General features: G+C 37.2%; 1 protein-coding gene across 2 annotated transcripts in view; it reads left to right on the top strand.

Annotated features, from left to right (window-relative positions):
- Positions 1-19,834, top strand: part of TMEFF2 (transmembrane protein with EGF like and two follistatin like domains 2) — a 337,792-nt gene that overhangs the window by 153,722 nt on the left and 164,236 nt on the right. For both annotated transcript variants that reach the window (XM_072120853.1, XM_072120854.1), the window contains exon 5: positions 13,376-13,472. In XM_072120853.1, coding sequence (XP_071976954.1) covers positions 13,376-13,472 — 97 coding nt within the window. The remainder of the gene's footprint in view (positions 1-13,375; positions 13,473-19,834) is intronic.

Here is a 19,834-nt window from a genome sequence, read left to right as displayed (position 1 = left end):
TTTATTGCTGATTTAGCTCCTATCATTCCCTAGGCTGCTCAGTGAAAATTCTAGGGTGTGGGCGGGGACTCTTTAAAGGAAACCTACCACCACAAATCTACCTATAAAGGTAGATCGGGTGGTAGGTGAATCAATGGGACGTGAGGATAGCCCTTTTAAGGGCTAATCCTTGCGTCCCCGCACTTTTTTGGAAACTTTTATTACCCTAATATGTAAATTTTGTTATGCGGCTACTGGGGCGTGGAGTAGCCGCATCTGAGGTTACACGAGGCGCTGCACGCCAAAGATGGTGAGTAGGAGGGGTAAAGTGCATACGCAGAACAGCAGGCCCGCGCCTGTGCAGCCCCGGCTTCAGAGCAGTGACCGCGCAGGCGCGGGCCTGCTGTTCTGCGCATGCGCAGACGGCAGGATCATCGGACAAGGGCGCGCAGCTGCGCGCCGAAGAGGGTGAGTAGGAGGGGTAAAGTGGCTACCGGGGCGTGGAGCAGCCGCCTCATGTAACCTCAGATGCGGCTACTCCACGCCCCAGTAGCCGCATAACAAAATTTACATATTAGGGTAATAAAAGTTTCCAAAAAAGTGCGGGGACGCGAGGATTATCCCTTAAAAGGGCTATCCTCACGTCCCATTGATTCACCTACCACCCGATCTACCTTTATAGGTAGATTTGTGGTGGTAGGTGCCCTTTAAGCAGGCACTTCATGATCCATCTAGCTCTGTGTTCTGACAATGGGGTTAGGTAATCAGGGTACCGATTTTTATACACTTTCATTAAGCTTCTGAATATTGTACTAGTATCTAATAATTAGAAAAAGATAAAAGACAGAGATGATGACATCCATGAGATGCATATTACACATGACAATTTCAGCACTACTATCACAGCCATAACATACACAGCTCTGCCATTTACCTCCCTCACCTTTCCCTGGATGAAGATCTTTTCTTTCTGTAGATTGTAGCTTTACTCCCCTCACGATGTGTTGTTTGCTGGCAGGAAGTCAGTGTGTGTGAACTGGTCCTGGAATGCAAGGGTGGGGAGGCATAGAGCAGAGAGGAGCTCAGTGCAGCGTCTGACAGAAGAAGGAGATGTCTACCGACCCTAAACCCAGAACTTATAGAACTATATCTGTGCATTGCTTAATTTTTGTTAATAACATTGCATTAGAGAATGTGTTATTTTGTTATCCTGAGTACATTTAAGAAACTTGTTTTTGTTATTTCCTAATCATATTTATATTATTTCCACTTCAGCAGCCCCTGAAGTGCATATATTAAAATATGTACAGTTTACCTCAAAACAGGACTAATACAGATAATTTGAGGGTTTTCATTCATTTTTTTCTTCTACTTGGTTTTGATTTATTTTGTTCAGAAATCAATTGCTCTTGTTATGTTGGAAAACTTTACCTATTTCTTTTATCACCACTAATCAGCTGTTTTTGCTTTCCGTCTCATTGTAGTGTGCTATATTTCACTCTCAGGCTTGTTTTGAGCTGTGTGCTAGGCATTGTTTCATTGACTAGCACACCTCCCTATATCTTTCTATGGGTTTTTTACCCAGGGTCTTGGATTCCACAGCCCCATACATGAGCTGACATAGTTGTAAATTATAGAGAAGGTCCTTTTCCTGGCCGTATTTGCAGCCAGGGCAGTCCTTTTCTATTGTCGTAAGCATGTGAGCATGACTAACACACCAATAACATATGGGTATCAAACAGATTACGTTCTTGGGCATGAAGCCTTAGTTGGTGCTTCTTGTTGGTGTAGCTTGTAGCTTGTAGCTCTCCTCACGCTGTGTACATGCTGGCAGGAAGTCAGTGAGCGTGAATCAGTGAGAACTACGTCCTGCAATGCAAGGGGAGGAGCTAAAGGGTTGGACTAAAACTAAACTGTGTACACCAGGACTGGAAGAGACAGGTTGGACTTATATCTGTGAAATGCTGCATTTTTGTTAATAACAGTCAATTAGAGAATGTGTTATTTTGTTATCCTGATTACATTTAAGAAACTTGTCTTCGTAGGAATACCCCTTTAAGGTTCAGAGGCTGTCCTCTTGCCAATGCTTTTCAAATTTCTAATTCTGTGGTTGAGTGTTAGATATACTCATGAAGGATTAATGTGACATATTATGCACTGTAGGAGTCTGTAAAGTTATTTTTTACTTTCTCTCTAGATTCATAGAATGTGAATATAAGCGTATATATAAATGGTAGCTACAAACAATGTCCATGTATAATTGATTGGCAGGTGTGCTGAAATTTTTACATCTTTACATATTTATAATAGAAAACTCATATGGAATAGCTGCCACCGGCACAATGCATAAAAGATGTAAGAAGCATAACTCACAAACTAAAATGTAAATAACATGAAATCAGAATGACTAAAGAGATCTAGACCTCTGAAATTCTAACAGGGGATGTTTAATAATCTCTGTTATAGAGCAATGTGCTGCGCTAAACTACAGTAAGTCAATAAATCACTGCTGATTGACAGGAATTCATTCTGTGAAAATTCACAAAAATACACAATACCGTGCAGAGCAGATCCTCTAAAAGAATAGATACTGTGAAATTCTCTGTAACATGACAGCATCTATACAGCAAGAAAAAGCCATTCTAATATGACTATTATGACTCATCCCAGCCTCCGGCAAACGACTATTAAGGTTTTAGAATGTGCAATAAGATGTCTATCTAAATATATATTTCTCAAGACTCCAACAAGTAACCAGCCTCTATAAGTCAAGCAATTATGAATGAATCATAATTTTCTAGCCTGTTGAAACCGAAGTATATATGTGAGAATTTTTTTTGTTACAGTGTATACTTCAGATTACACACTTTCTTATTTTCCTATGCATTTTTTTTTCTGTTTACATTTATAAAGATTTCTATAATTAGGATATTCTCTGTTTGTTCTGATCAAAGTCTACTTGTATAAATTCACTGTCCAAATCTATGAAAGGGTTTTGATGCAATTGGTCTATCCATAGGTTCAGTTTTCAGAGGGTCAGTATGGTAACATTCATACTGATGTGGAGGTGTCAGCTCAACCTTGATGATTAAACCCCACCCCTCCAGCTGCACTGTATACATTGGGCCTCCAGATATATCCATCATCCGGCAGACAATTCTAGGCCAGAACTGTTGGTTTACAATATAACCCACACCTGAATGGGCTAATGCACAGGCGCTGGGTGCCTACTCGATCACTGGGCACTATCCCCCTTCATGCCTTTCCGAACCCAGCTTGGAGATGGAGTAAAGAAAAAATTATCACAATTCCTGGCTGTGCACCAGGACTTTCAAAATATAGAACTTGTTCATCAAATTTTAGAGCTTTGGGCTCATTTGCTTACTACTACTTATTTACTTACTAATTGCTGTAAATAGTATATGATGGGGATTGCGATACCATGAAGGATTATAATTATAATCCAAATTATATGCTAACAGTACATGGTGCACTTGGACTAACTCTTCTATAGCAAACCTCTTATCATAAATGTGGTTTCCACTATTACACTCTTTTTTAAATTTCATTTATGGATTTCTCGCGGGTATACGTTTGGTTGGTGCTCTTTTATTCCATATTATCAGTTAATTCACCCAAATTGATTCTATTTACACATGAGAAATCTAGAATGTATAGAAGAACAAATGATTGTTTGGTTCTATAATGGTCAGATTTAGACCCATTCATAACAATATTCAATAAGTTCATCTTTTATGTTTGCTGAAAGATAGACGGGCCTAGTCTATTATACTTTAACACCTATCTGTTAAATCCCAAAGTCAAATAACTCACTTACCATGTAGTTGTGGAAGAAAATAAAACTCCATGAGGTAAAAAGCAATTTTCAATTTTCTATCATAGGGGGAAAAAAATTCCTTTTCTGCCCAAAATATTATATGGCAGTAAGAATAAAACCCTCTATAAGTGATCAATTTTCAGTAATAAGCTTACATTGAGTCTTGCTGCTTAAACAGAAGTGAACGCCATTCTATGTTGGCATAGAGATACCTTGTTTCTTCTCGATGTAGAGGATGGACCCTTGATTTAGTTGTCCAGATATAAATACATCACATATACACAGTGTAGGGGAGCAGTTTGCTCTCTGTATTTCTCTGCACTGAGGGGATACTCTGATCCGCCAGGTAGTGAATGTGCCTTCTTTTTGATCTTTTCTCCTTTAGATCAAGCACATCCACATAGTAACTGAGCAATTTAAAGTACAGAGTGTAAAATAATGATGTTCGAAGACTGTGATTAAGAGGTGTTCTTGCAATAATGAAAAGATTTTCCAACAGCTCATGGTATGCAGTATATACGGACAGCAGAAATAAAGATTATAGCAGAAAGATTTACTGTGCGACTTAAAGCACAAAGGTTGAACACATTTCCTTGGGAATAGAAGCACATCACTTCTTATATTCTCACTTTTATGGTACTCACTGTATAAATCCCATTATAGACATTGCATTTTTTTTGGTTGTTAACCTCCTTGGTTTGTTCTGTTCTTAAACTCACCTGCTCATTCTGGGTATATGCACATTAAATCCTGTTTTCTTGCAAAAATCGGGACTAATAATAAATATACTAGAGGATCTAATGAGAATAAGAAAGTACCGTATTTTCCGGACTATAAGGCGCACTTAAAAGCCTTGGATTTCCTTGGAAATCCAATGTGCGCCTTATAGTCCGGTGCGCCCTAAATGAGGGCAGCGGACCATACTTACATAGGTCCCCGCTACCGGAGACAGCAGATCTCCAGCGGGAACTGCAGACCACGCGGCATGAACAACTTCTGCCGCGTGGTCTGCAGTTCCCGCTGGAGATCTGCTGTCTCCGGTAGCGGGGACCTATGTAAGTATGCTATTCTCCACCTCCCCCTCACCTTCCCCGCTCACCTTCCCCGCGTTCCGCGTCTCTTCTCGGCGTCGGACTGTTGCGCCTTATATTCCGGTGCGCCTAATGGCCCGGAAAATACGGTAAATCCTGTTCAAATTACAGATTTTTAATTCTACAATATAAAGGGGATGTTCACATTCGATCTGATGACTGCCAGGTGCCCAGGACTTGCATCTGCTAAACAAGCCCACCAGACTTGACAGTGGGTTTGAGGTGTTTCTTTGTTGCCAAATGTTCAACACTACAGAGAGAGTTGTCTACTTATTGCTTATTCATAGTGTGAAACAACTGATAAGCGATGACAGAAGAGTCTCCCCCACCTATTACCTATAAATAACGTATTTTATTTATTGGTTATAAATAGAATTTGCTTCATAAAGACTCCTTTATGGAAATGTTGCACATGTTTAATAAATAATGTTCTCCTGCTTTCTTCCTTTTTCTTATAGAAAGCTTAGGGTAATTGTGCAATGGGCATAAGAGCAGGGACATAGGACTGGTTGTCTGAACAATTAGTAAACCTATAAAAAATACAACACATGCAATCCAAGCGTATCAAACTTGCTTTGTTTAAAACAAATTTACAAAATCCACTTGTTTTTTATTCAACACATCTATGGATATAAGAGCTACTCATAATAGAAGTAATTTAAAATGGAGAATGCTGAGCTATATCTTGTGAGTCAAAGTTGAGTAAAGCTTTAATAATGATTTTAATGTAAAGAAACAATGGCATATAAACCTGGATGTTAATATATATAGTCGGGTGCTGGACCGGCACCATTGCAACTCAAATTAATAGCAGGGTATATCCGAAGATGCTTTTATTATGAACACAGCTACGTGTTTCGGCTCCGTACCGGAGCCTTTGTCAGGCTTAACATAAAATTACATATCCAAACAATGCAGTAATATATACACATATTGACAACCGGAAGTACGTTAGGTGATAACGTGGATTACCGGAGATACACCCCAGACAGCCAATGATTACTTTCCGGAAGGCTACAACCATCAAGAACCTGGTAGCCCCCAGTCGCTTGAGATCCAACGAAACTACGAGTATGAGACATAAAGATACAATCAGGGTTAAAAAATGTGGACACAGACTATGCTTATGCTGTGACAGCATCAACAACAGGGCTAATATGTTTAAATCAAAAAACACGGGAGAAACCTTTAAAATAAAGAGCAGTCTGTCCTGCTCTTCTGATTTTGTAATATATCTGATAGACTGCTCCTGCGGCCAACAATACGTTGGTCACACAGTGCAGTCACTCAAAATGAGGCTCAGTGGTCATCGGCATAAAACAAAAATTGGATTTCTCAAACAAAGCCACTCTAAACACCTCTCCCTCAAACACGAGGGCAACTTCAATTGCATCCGTGTTACACCAATTGAACGAATATCAGAAAATATACCTGATCGTGTAAAAATGTTGAACCGTAGAGAATCGTATTGGATATCTAAATTAAACACATTGGGGCAGATTTATCAAGCTGTCTGAAAGTCAGAATATTTGTAGTTGCCCATGGCAACCAATCACAGCTCAGCTTTCATTTTACCAGTGCTCATGAATATTTCAAAGGGGAGCTTTGATTGGTTGCCATGGGCAACTAGAAATATTCTGAAATTCAGACAGCTTGATAAATCTGCCCCATTGTGCCCCAATGGTCTCAACGAAGTCTTAGAATCCATCTAGAGTTCCATCCCCAAATCATACAACCCATACACACTTTTCATTTCCATGGACCCGCTGCCCCCTGTTCAATCAAACTCACATCATCTTTCCGAGCTACGATCTCATTCTTCCAGTTAGCGTTGACATTCTTTCCTTTTTGACCCCTCTCGCAATCCGTAGTCCACCCGTCGTGATATCGTCATCCACAGGATTCCGGTCCGATCTAAGGGTACATCTATTTATATTTACCATTTCCCCCGCTCGTATGCTATAATACATTTGTTTACATTTACACACATTTCCCCAAGCTAAGTTTTTATGAATTTTATGTAAACATTTTGTGACACGGATGTTGCCCTTTATATAACTCTTGAATATTGTGTTTTATTTACTAAGTTTTCATTGATTGATGCTTTTTATGCATTATGTTTTAAATCCTTTTCATGTCCCCCTACATTTTCTCCCATATTTTAAAGTTTTTCATTCACAAACGGAACCGTTCAACCTTTGACCTCCGGTAATCCACGTCATCACCTTATGTACTTCCGGTTGTCAATATGTGTATATATTACTGCATTGTTTGGATATGTAATTTTATGTTAAGCCTGACGAAGGCTCCGGTACAGAGCCGAAACGCGTAGTTGTGTTCATAATAAAAGCATCTTCGGATATATCCTGCTATTTATTTGAGTTGCAACAGAGCCGGTCCACCACCCGACTCAGGTCTTTGTGTATGCTTCTCTCACGACACCGGAATCCTGGTCTTTGGATGCACGTGATTATCTCCGACTGGCTGCCTCACTCATAATCATCAGATAAGCGTATACATCTTCTATCCCAGATGAGAGTCTTGCAACTACCACCTGACTCCACGATCTATATATATTTTCTCTAGCAATATTATACGAGGTGTGCGCTTTTTTTACTCTTTTTTGCTGTCCTACTGTCCTGGAGGGTCTCGAGCTGACACTCTGCCCCTCATCCCAGGTTCTCCTGCATATATATATGCATTATATATGTATTCTAAAATTGCATTTTTTTTCTTCTGCAGAAGAAGGTAAAAATGCCTGCTCTTTTTGAATAAACTAGAGAATCTAAAGACTGTTTAGAGCTAGTTTAAAAACGCCATTCATTCATATATGTTGTGAGTGGAGGGGAGACTTTTGTGTGGCGCATTTGTTCTTTTTTTTAAAAGATCAATAAAGAATTGCCATTATTTGTCAAAATATTAAATTGCAGAAGCCAACTTTGAAGCTGATGACCAAAGGAAAATGACAAATTGACATTTGCTTTCTAGTAATCTAAGCTGTTCACGTACTGCCAGAGTAACTATTATATTTATCAGAAAGAATAAAATATGTGTGATCCACCTTAAAAGTTGTCTCTTTGTACCATGATTTTAGGATGGGTGATATACTATGTTTCATGAATAGGCCATGCTGGGTCATCTGGATATTGCTGATAAAAGAGGTTCATATTTCTCAAAAGCTATTAGACTATACATTATGGGAAGGATTTTATTTCTTTAGAAGTATTCAGTGATTACCATCTATCAATAATGCATCCTCTTGTCTTGATCAATTAATAATATCATATTATGAGGTGAAATATGAATTCATAAATATTTTTAGATATGATTCCCAGGGATGGGTAGAAAGCATAAAGTAAACATTGACGTTATAGGCAGAAGAAATAGTGAGTCAAAAGCCATTGGATTGGTGTGAAGTAGCAGGAGGAGAGTAAAAACGGCAACTAGAGCTCTGGTGGAATATTTTACCTGATAACCAGTAGTAATGGACAGTGGGGCACATTCACAAAGAGTGGTGCAAGCTGCACTAAATGTGATTTGTGTGATGTGTATAGTGCAGAGTGCGCCAGATTCATGAAGAACGTGCGCCAGAAATCATGAACCTTGTGCTCCCTGCACTGGCCCCACACAGTTCACTAACTATTTTTGTGGTACACCTCTAACATAGGGTTTGTGGCAGACTTCTGTCTGACTTTGCATTATAAATATGGTGCACGGTCTGACTTGGCTCCAAAACGCCCCCTAATTTGTGTTGCATGATGACTAGTGCAGCTGCGTCAGAAAATGGTTGCATGCCACATAAAAGTGTCTAAGATACTTCTTACATACCCGTGCAAGCAGTTTGCACTAAAATGAATTTGCTAATTTTGACAGTAAACTGGGGCATAGCCCTTAATAAATGTCCCCCGTATGTATAAAACTGTTATGACTGTGTTATAAGACATACAAAAGTAGACTATGTTGTAAGACATGTTATAAGGTCAATGATCCTATGACCTCTTTTCAGCTTCAATCATGTGTAAATTGTGTGTATTTTGTGAGGGAAACCATGAAACAATGGGAGCTTTTCATGGAAACTCTATGAGAGGAATAGAAGGGGTTATATACCAAATCCCTAGGACAATTGGAGCCAAATTGATTCACACTGAAACAATTGGACATTTTCCTGGTTCTTACCTTGCACTATTTTATTATCTAAAACCTCTGATTATTATATTTTCTTTAAGTTCAATGAAAAATGTGTTGCTAACACATCAGTTTTTTGAGCTGATCACATCACCTACTTTCATTTACCTGAATGGTGCTATTACCGGTTGTTACACCTCGCCCTTGCAGTATACTAACTGTACTCTAGTAGCGATGAGCAAGTCTGGGTGAGGCGAAGAAGCCTTGATAAAAGCTACCTGAAACCGAACCAACAATGTACAGTGATGCCTGTGTTTTGATGTTGGACTACAGTTCTCTTTCAGGGCTTCTCAATTTACAGTAGGATGTTCTCAATGAGCATTGCAGACTCTAAATTCCAAAATGCAAAATTTATTGCCCTGGTAACCCTTTTCCTAGGCTACATACTTCTGTTCATTTATTGCACTCAAATAAAAATCTTCACTAATGTGGAGCAGATTTAAAGGATTTATTGGTGTTCAAATTTGATGTTTCTAACATTAATGGTTGTATCAGATACTTTTATACTTCATGACTGTTTTGCCATTGGCCGACAACCACAACCAATAGTCCATAGACCTCGGATAGAGCCTTAAGTAATAACAGAGATAAGGGACCTCTATTTCAGAGAGGGCTTTGGTGCACAAATTATGTTTCAGCAATTTTCTGGTATGTTCCTTTATTTATCTTAAAGTAAAGCTGTCATCTAAAAATATGTTACATACATGTCTACCATTCTTAATAGAGTCCTGGTTTTATCTGTCGATTCATGCATTTTCTATGGGAGCAGTAAATATTTATTTAATTTCTCTGGTAGGTAATTTTGGAACTCATAAAAAGCATGTTTTAAGGCTGCACCAACACAAGTTGTTAAAATAAAGCTTGAGAATGACGACCATGTGCATCAGTCTTCTGCAGACCGGGGAAAATTCTCGAAAATTACTCTTTCAGAGATATCTGTGTTTATCAAGGCTCTCATCTCCACAGCTGGAATGCAGAAATAAAGAAAGGGGGAGAAATAATGTTAAAAACAGTCATCACTGCAGTCATGCAGGCAAAAAAATATGGCAAAAAGGGTCTAAGAAATTGCTGCTGCTCCGGAATAAGTGTGCTGGCTTATGTGAGGGGTTTAATCATATTGAACACTCAGATGCTATCAGAAGCATTGTATATCTCTGTGAAAGGACTGTTTCTTTCAAGCACAAATGTCATGTCGTCTTGTACGATCATTATTCGCGGAGCAGCTATTCCAGAGTACATTCAATCCTCTCCATAAAATGCTTTTATTTGTCTTTCTAAGTTTCAGCCAGGTAGTCCGACCAGCAGTTTCCTACAAAAGCAACAATACTAAAAGCAAATGCAAGGTTTGACTGCCACGTCACTTCTTCTCATTCTGTGGAGGGCCAAGCTGCCAAATGTTTTCCTTCAATCCTTTTAATTGAAGTATTGGATATACAGTGTATACACAGTTCAGATTACAATGTGTGTAATAGAATATTTAAAAAAAACATATTTATCAGAGAGAAAACACATGTGACTAGTCAACTCACCTGTAATTCAGTTTGCATCACTTTTTTTGTCCTTCCGAATCTGTGCAAGGAGAAAAAAAAAAAAGGAGTAGAGGGAATGGGCACAGGAAAAAAAATGCATGGTTTCCAAAAGGGAAGAATCCTCCGGCACTCCAAAAAACGCTGAAAATACATGCTCCTTTATTAAACCTTAAAAATAAAAACAATACATACCCACTGCAGTGTAGATCATGGGCAGACCTACGCATTTCGAGTCTTCACTTGCGGCTCTTATTGCGTAGGTCCACCCATGATCTACACTGCAGTGGATATGTATCTGTTTTAATTTGATGGAATAACGGAACTTGTATTTTTATAGTTTTTGGAGCGTTGGAGGATTCTTACCTTTCGTTTTGTAATAAAATGTTTGAGTGTATAGAATTCATTTATCAAAACTAAAAAAAAATGGTCCATGCAATTCACTGGAGAAAAACTGTTAGAAACATTATTTTTCTATTAATGGAATGGTTTCATTTTAATAATCTCTGTCCATATTCATGGGTATCATGGAGGAATGCTTATTAGCTATTACTGAAAAAGCATATTAGGGTTTGATACTTGCTGCATTTAAGTCTAGATCTAAGGGTTAATATTTTAGCATTGTATTACTTCTCAAGAATACAGTGACATATCTTTTTATCTAAACTATGGGTTATAGAGATTACATTGGGAAACTTAGGGCTAAATCTCTGTAATGTCCCACATGTTATTTGTGGCTCTTGTCCACAGAACCTCTTTCTTGAATGGTCTAAAATATAATGAGTCCACTGCACCACCATGCATAGGTAACATAAAAACTAGTGTGCAGATAAATAGAAATACTGGCAGAATAACTTAGTTGTTTTCTACAAACAGTTATTTTTAAAGTATGAAAATTGTTTTGCTATATCCACAAAATTAATAATCTAGAAACGTTAATATGATGAAAACATTATTACAATTAGTGTTAAATTTAGACATAAAATGTAATATTTCATTTTTAATGTAATTTTTATTTTATGTCAGATGAAACTTTAATAATTATCGTCTGATTGACTATGTTTTAGCATTGTCCTTTTGTTACCAGCTCTATGTGAATAAGACAGTGTAACATTTTAAACACTATACACTATATTCATGTCAATAAAAATGACAAGAACAGAATGACAAAAACCCAATTTTACCAGTAAACATGATAAACAGCTTTCTTAAAGCTGATGTGGACACTGGAACACTAGTGCATAAATCATAAAAAAAGAGCTGCAGTCAATATGATTCACCGAACAGACAGCTATTTATTTTCCAAATGGAAACTGGTACAAAACTGATGTCTTTAGTATTCAATATATTATAATAAGATCTAGGGTTTCCTTTAGAAAGTTTTAGTTGCCTTAGCTCTACTGTAAAAGGAGATTTTCAGTTCAACAGGAGGGAGCAGGATGGAAAAATGTAGCTTGTTATGTCTTTCCATCCTGCTTTTTCCCCAGTATACATCGCACATGCCCCCATCTGCCACTATAAGTCTATGGGTACTCTGATTGTATTCAACTGGAGCTTTCTTGGCATATACACTCAGCATATGAAAAAAATGAGATGTAAACCTGACCTAAATCTGTCTTATTGAACACTTACCCACTTTTGGTTAATATGCCCTATTTGCATGACTTTACACTCATACACAGCTGTTCGCTTTCTTCTCAAGTACTTTGTATTATGTTTCTGGTAGTTCTGATTAGTAGCGATGCTTCTTGTAAGTCATGCTTGGTGTCGAGAGCTGCCTTACAAGGTAGCTAAAAGAGGCATGGTTTTCCTTATCCCATCCTGAAAAACTTTGCATATTTTCCCAGAATCCCTTTAGTGGAGCATCCATGGCTATAAGACTCCACAAACTTACATGGTGACCTTTATTGGCAGTCTCCATAAGGAGAACTCTTATTCCAGACCCTAGTCACAAGCCTCTCACTCAGCCAAACTCACTCCCTACAAGGGACTGAGGAGATCCAATCAGGTTGAAACAGGGCTGTCTTATTAGTTGGGAGTCTGTTCCTTCTGGAATAGATAAACTGGTTTGGTTTTTGATTTCAAAGGCGCTGCCTTACAAGGTGGTTTTTCCTTGAAAACTTTGTATATTTTCCTAGTATCAATGTAACCATTTTACTATCCATGTTGCTATACGTGATACATACCAGATGTATGCTTTTCATAGTCTATAGAGTCTAAATAACAAAGATAGTATCCATCTTCAAGATTTATATTTTATCATTTTCATATTTTATTAATGTTATTTTATTATTATTTTTTAGTTTATGTAATGCCGGTAAAAGTAGACACAAAAACACTGCAGTATTTGCCTACAACTTTTTCTGCATATAGAATTGATATGTAGGAGTATTAACACTCTAGATAATCCAGATGATTCTAATGTATAAATGTTAGCTCTTGACTCAGAGACAACTGGAAACTAATTCTATAAAGCAATGAAATAATACATGACTAAATTAATGTGGATCAATGTATTGAGCTTATCTGCAGTGGTTGCAAAAATGTCTTCAGCAGGGCTTAAAATTTTGTACCCTTCCTGGAATACTTGCCTATCATATTAATTGTGACTATATGATATATAAATAAATGATTTCTTCCAGAACTGACATAATATTTACAAAAATGTTTAATTTTACAAGAATAAACTATTTATCCAGATAATAGACACAGTTGGCAGCTACAGTACTCACCATGTTCATATTTGTATCCTACAGCAAATGAAGGCTCTGGGGAAACCAGTCAAAAGGAGACATCAACTTGTGACATCTGTCAGTTTGGCGCAGAGTGTGATGAAGATGCGGAGGATGTCTGGTAATGTTTAGTGCAATTACCCTCTCATTTCCTTTTCCTATTTATACATCTTATCATAAGTAAATGCCATTATTTCTTATTAGATTTTTACAGAAAATTAGATAATATTTTTTAATTTGTGAAGTTTACAAGAAAATATCAAAGGACCATATGGCTGATTTATAGAGAAATGTTGAAAGGAAATCTATATATTTCATTTAATTTCTTCAGATACTGGCCTTGTTTCAGAGAAGAATGAGCTTAAAAGTATGTAAATTAGTTGCTGTGCTTATTCCTTCCGACTCTTTCCCATCCCCTGCCAGATAGTTGGCAATTCCCACATATGCACGATTTGGTCCCTCATTGCGCAGCCAGCTGCTTCTCAGTGCGATCCTCAGTGCGCATGCATGGGAATTGACGAGAATTGTCTCTTTCCGACAGGGGAAGGGGAATAAGTGCCGAGCAGAGGTGTACATAATTATCACCAGGCAGGGCCAGAAGGTGCAACTGTGATGTATGTGACTGTGACTGAAGTAAAGCCAGTATCTAGTAAATGAAGAACAGATCCTTTTTTTGTGTGCGCACTCCTGCATGTGATTGTTATTAGGTTAAATGCACTCCACATTTTCTTTAAAAGGGGTGTTCCAGGAATAAGCATAATTCATATACAAATGGGTCCTTAAAATATAAGCTAATATGTAATTGATTATTAAAAATTTAGCTCCCTTAGCAGAAAAGTGCTGTTGACATACACTTCAATTAAGGTTTAAAATGCGACTGGCCCTTTAATCAGTCCTCCACGTAGAGCAGACACAGGACAGAAGGCCGCTAGTCACATGTCCACATCACATGTCCTGTACCTGCTTGGGCAGGTCATGTGATCATCACTCAGTTTGGTTATAGTCAGTTGGTTGCAGTGCATCCTGTATGGCCGGTGTTGTGGTGAGACATCATCTCAGTGAGACCTTACTGAGACCTAAAGGATCATGGGTAGTTTCCAGTGGCGGCAAATTTAATTGGAAAACTACACCACATAGGAGGTGGTGTATGTGGGTCCATTGCTACTACCTCAATTTTGAAGTTTTTGGTATCTAATAATTTCCTGGGCAAAAACATTGCAAAAAGGCAGAATTTGAGCAGATGTTAAACATACGAGCGACTGGTGCAGTCTACTCGCATAGAGCACACACAGCTGATCAGTGGCATCAGAAAGTAACACTGCACATACACCGGACTATAAATCAGACTGTTGGAAACCTGCCAGTCTAACACAAAGACAACTGCTCAAAATTCTGCCTAATGATAAATCTCTCCCCATGTTTCCATTGGTTTCATTGTTACCAATCATCTTACAGGAGCAATCATGATTATTTTAATAATTATTTGGAAACTGATAGAAACAGGTGAAAATTGATGTCATTGAACATCAATTTTGCTCTGGCATATAAAAAATTTGAGAATAGCATTTAGATGATAAAATGTCGGAATATAAAACAATAATAACAAAAATGAATAACAATTATCCATTTCTTTCTGTTTTAGCAAATAATGGTAACGTTTTAGCTTCCTGACGAAGTCAACTATTATCAAGGAGCAGAAGCATAGCTTACTTCATGATACATATTTTTTGTATTTTGTTTTTCTAAGAAACCATCTTTTCATACCATATTTTTTCCAAATTAAAACGAAAATAATATGAGTTTAAGCAGTTTTAGCACATCATTTATAACAGCACAAATAATATTCTGGTGGCTTTTATAGAACAGTCGGAAGCTAAATGGCAGCAGCTGTTGTTTCAGAATTACTTTGCATGAATTTCACATACACTTGTTTGAATATTTACATATAACCGGGCAAGGCATATACTCCATCAACTTGATCCTCAGTTTACAGTCACCAGATACAAAAGTACCGTACAATATATTGAAATTTGTAGAACATTTAAGAACATTTCTACAGATAACCTACAATTATCAATCTCTTGTCCAGTTTCTTCTATTGACTTGTATCTTTTCCTCAGTGGGGGACTAATGTTTTAGAGGTTTGTCTGTATGGGCAAAAAAGGTTTGCTCACATATAGCAAATGTTTTCCTGAATTTATTTTTATCTGCATATTTTTATTATATTATTGTATAAGGGGTTCTTATGATCTATTAAAATGCTGTAAAATTAAATAAAAATACAGAAAACATATTTGAATAGTAAAAGTGTTCATCAGAATATGAATAAGTACGGAATAAGTTTTATCCAGTATACATTTTTTGGAAAATATCCATAAGATTCAATAGAGGGTTATTCCATTTGCAGATCTGACATAACTAAAGTCCAAAATTGGTGAATCTCTTACTTTTTGAATGAACAGTGTACAGTTAGGCTATATTCATATAAACATATGGGGGACGTATATACATCCCTCATAATCTTCAATTGCCTAGCGGGGCACCGTACCATTCCATAGACTGTAAAAAATAGGACATGTCCTATCTTTCGAGGGAATACAACAATGGGCGCTGTGTATTCTTATGGAGAGGGTCGAGGTTGAGCGGCACTCATCCCCCGATCCTCTCCCTGGTGCCGATGTATGGCGGGCATACATCGGGTGAATGTAGCCTTAGTGTAGGTGCACTATACCATTGATGTTGTGCACTTAAGAGGTCATGTTAAAGTCTGCTACATCTGTATTTTGCATGACCTAGCATGCTAGTATATTAAAGCAAAACCATAATTTGAGATAATTTGTAATGTTGTGTGTAGGAGGATGTGGTGAACAATTTTTTCCATCTACTTCATTAACAAATTATGTTCAATGTAAAAAAAATCTAAATCCTCTCTCTCATAGAGGTGCGTATTCCAGCCTATAAAGTGTTTGTCTATGGCGGTTGCATAAGCTCATCTATAATCTCCTTATCTGTGTTTAAACAGCTCTGGCGGTGAGGATTAACCCCTTAACATTTAGCTTGATGTTTGAATATAGTGTTTATAGCATACTATAGCCAGGGAGAGAGCAGGGTGATTAAAGGGTCAGTAGCATTTTAATTCTTCATTACAGTGCATGTCCACAGCATTTTTCTGCTAAGAGGAGCAACATTTTAAATGAGAACTAATTACATATTAGCTTATATTTTACGGACCCATTTGTATATGAATTATGCTGATTCCTGGAATACCCATTTTAAGTGTAAATTTCAACTTTTTCATTCAGACTACCTTAATTACTAACCGATCCAGCCTACATGATCAACAAAAACCTAACAGTTGGAACTAATGATTTTCAAATAGTGAAGGGACACCAAGAGGCATTGTTTACTGCTAAAGAAAGCATGTCTGTGCTTATTTGACTTCATAACACTCAGTATAAGTCCTATAATTGTTTTATGTTTGGCAGCAAAGTGCTATATAATGGAGGCCATATCATACTAATGCAACTATTAATGCATAACAACAATTTATACAATTTTACATTACAAAAGAATATGTGGAGATGAATTTCATTACACAATTCTATAGGGTTAACCTCTTTGTGGTGAATTTTATATTCCAGAGGAGGACAAGTGATGCATTATGTCATGGATCTTTTATAACCCTGTTAGTGTAAAATGTATGAAGGTTTAGATTTGATTTATGTAGAGTGTCCTCCTACTCTCTTATCAGAGTATACATTTTGTCCTGTCTATACACATGATTTACTTGTTCCATTGATATCTTGCAACTTCCTGACTTAACTTTATTGGTTAAGCCTTTACACTCATTACAATAGGAAAAAACAATCTAGCAATTCCTTACCTCCAGTACTATTACAGGAACTAGTAGATAATTTTTGAATGAATGATGTGCCATCTTAGGTAAACCTAGAAGGACCAGGTAGTACATACACACATCTTCCTTTTTGTTTCTACAAACTTTATATTAGATTTATGAGTTTTATATGAACTTTGGACACCTATTACCCAAGGATCTTTGTTGCTTGTGCCTTGCATATACCTAGGTGACTATTACATCTGTATTTTATTTTATTATGCTGAAGTAATATTGAATTTTCTGGAATTAAACAATTGTATTGGACATTAATTTGTATTTACGATAAAGCTACTAGTGCCAACACATTTTATAACAACTGGTTCTTCATCTGAGATATCCAGGCCTGTGTTGAAGCACAGTTTTGCTCTTTTTCCAGACATTTTGGTGCTTGTTAGTTTAATTGACTATCTGGGTTTTTTTAATATGCTGCAAATAAATGTGCAAAAGCTCACCTAGTCTTGGCTGGACTAGTCGCATCTACCACACCAGGCAAACATATTAGAATAACAGGGAGTATCTAGGTTTAATTTAACACTAGGAAAAACACTTTAGACTATGAAACAAGTAAAAAAAAAAAAAGAATTACAGGAAAACTAGGAACAGAAAAGATGAATACACTCCCATGTATCTCCTGTACTTTATCTTTGGCTTTTTTTTCTTAATATGTAAATCGATTAATAGATTGATAGCATTTCTTTTTAAATACATTATTGTAAAGAGATGAGAAAGTCATCCAAGATTCACTTCAAGAGAACCTGTCACCAATGACCCCACCCACAAGCCACACACAGTACCATTTAGATGTCTTTATACTTGTTCCATTAATGCCTCTAAACATGGGATTAGTGCCACTATTCTTAAAAAAATAAAAAATTATTGAAGTCCTCTGTTCCAGTCATGGAGGCAGGGAGCTCCAGAATAGAAACAAGGCTGAGACCTCTGTTTGATACTGAAGAGAATTCCTGGGGGAGGGGTGAGAAAAAGGTTGGGAGTGAGACAGCAGCTGTGTGTGGCTTGGCTCTGCTACAACATTAACCACTCCCTCAGGAAGGTGAGGGTTAAGCAAGACACTAGCTGTGTGAAGAAAAATCAACCTTCCTAATACTCACCTACCTGAGAAAGTCTCTTCAGGGAGTCACATGTCTTAGCGGTGGCAGCATCACTGAGGAGGTGGGTTAGCTTGACTATATTCTGGAGCTCACTGCCTCGGTGACATCAATAAAAGTATTTTTATGGATGGTTGCTGTAATCACCCATCAGTTAAAATGTATAAAGACATATATAAGGTACTATGTGTGTGGTGTGTTTCTCTAAAACAAAGCTATGTCTTGAAAAGCTTCTTTCTTGTTTCATTACTTATCTACAAAAATATGAAGCTTAGGACTGCAGTAGCTGGTCATAATTTTACAAGATTTACAAGAAGGAAAGCAAAAAAGATTTGCCTGAGAAATGGGAGATTCATGTCCTATCTACAAATCAATGTATGGATTTGCTAACCTCTGTACATATCATAAAAACTTAAAAGTATACTTGGTAAATACTTGGTAAACACTGTATGGACAGCTCAGCTATGTGATAACAGTCATCATTCAAACCAATGACGAAAAACAACTCTTAGAGATGAGAGGAAAATAGTAGATTGTGGCTGCAATCTGTGATTGTGGATGTGTTGCCTTGACAACCCGCTTTAGAAAAGGTCAGAAAGTATAAAATTTGATTACTTGTTATAATGGTGATACAATTCTGCATGCCTAGATCTTTTTTAGCCAAAAGGTCTGTGGTCACATGTTGCTCTCTTGATTGAATTTTGTGCTTTAGTGGAGCCGTGATATAAATCTTACGTTGCAAAAAAATGAATGAATTTTAGCCCCAGCTTTGGTTGAGTTCAGTATAACTGCTAGTTTAGCAATGCTTTATGCATCTTAAAATACAAGCTTCTGGTACATATTGACAGACTGCGCAGATTATAGTTTATAGAATAGAATAGGCTCTGACAGTTGTTATTCTCCATCTGATAGGTATTAGCTGTGAACAATGTTCTTTTGTAACGGCAGTAATTTGTTGTGCTGAATCTGGTAACTAGAATACACTTTTTCTCCTCATTCTAGACAATTTCAGTAAAACATTAATTGATCAACAAAATAGTTAACCAATTAAACCCCACAGGGTATGCTCTAACATTAGCATATATGACAGCTCTGTATTACCTCTAAATTGTACGCTATATATAGAGGTCAAATAGCATCTGTAGATTTGTACGTTCGTAAACCTCAGATTTCCGAACATATATAGATTTTTCTTTTGTTGTTAACATTCCAAGTGAATAGAAACAATTATGGCATATTGCATCGGATGCCATACTACAGAGATATTGCTTTAAACATTAATGAATTCTATTCCATTCTTGGATTTCATGCTTGCTTATATTTCAATGAGTTTCTTTATCTAGTGACATTTTTACAATGCTTGTGAGTAGAACTGACTGCGAAATATAACTGGATAGCCAATATAGCAGAATATTTTCAAGGATTGTTCAGATTGGACTTCTAAGACCCACATGAAATGTCCCTTTGTGATGGATTGGG

This window comes from Engystomops pustulosus, chromosome 8 (assembly GCF_040894005.1).
Source record: "Engystomops pustulosus chromosome 8, aEngPut4.maternal, whole genome shotgun sequence".
Lineage (NCBI taxonomy): Eukaryota > Metazoa > Chordata > Amphibia > Anura > Leptodactylidae > Engystomops > Engystomops pustulosus.
This window is presented reverse-complemented; position numbering and strand designations above follow the sequence as displayed.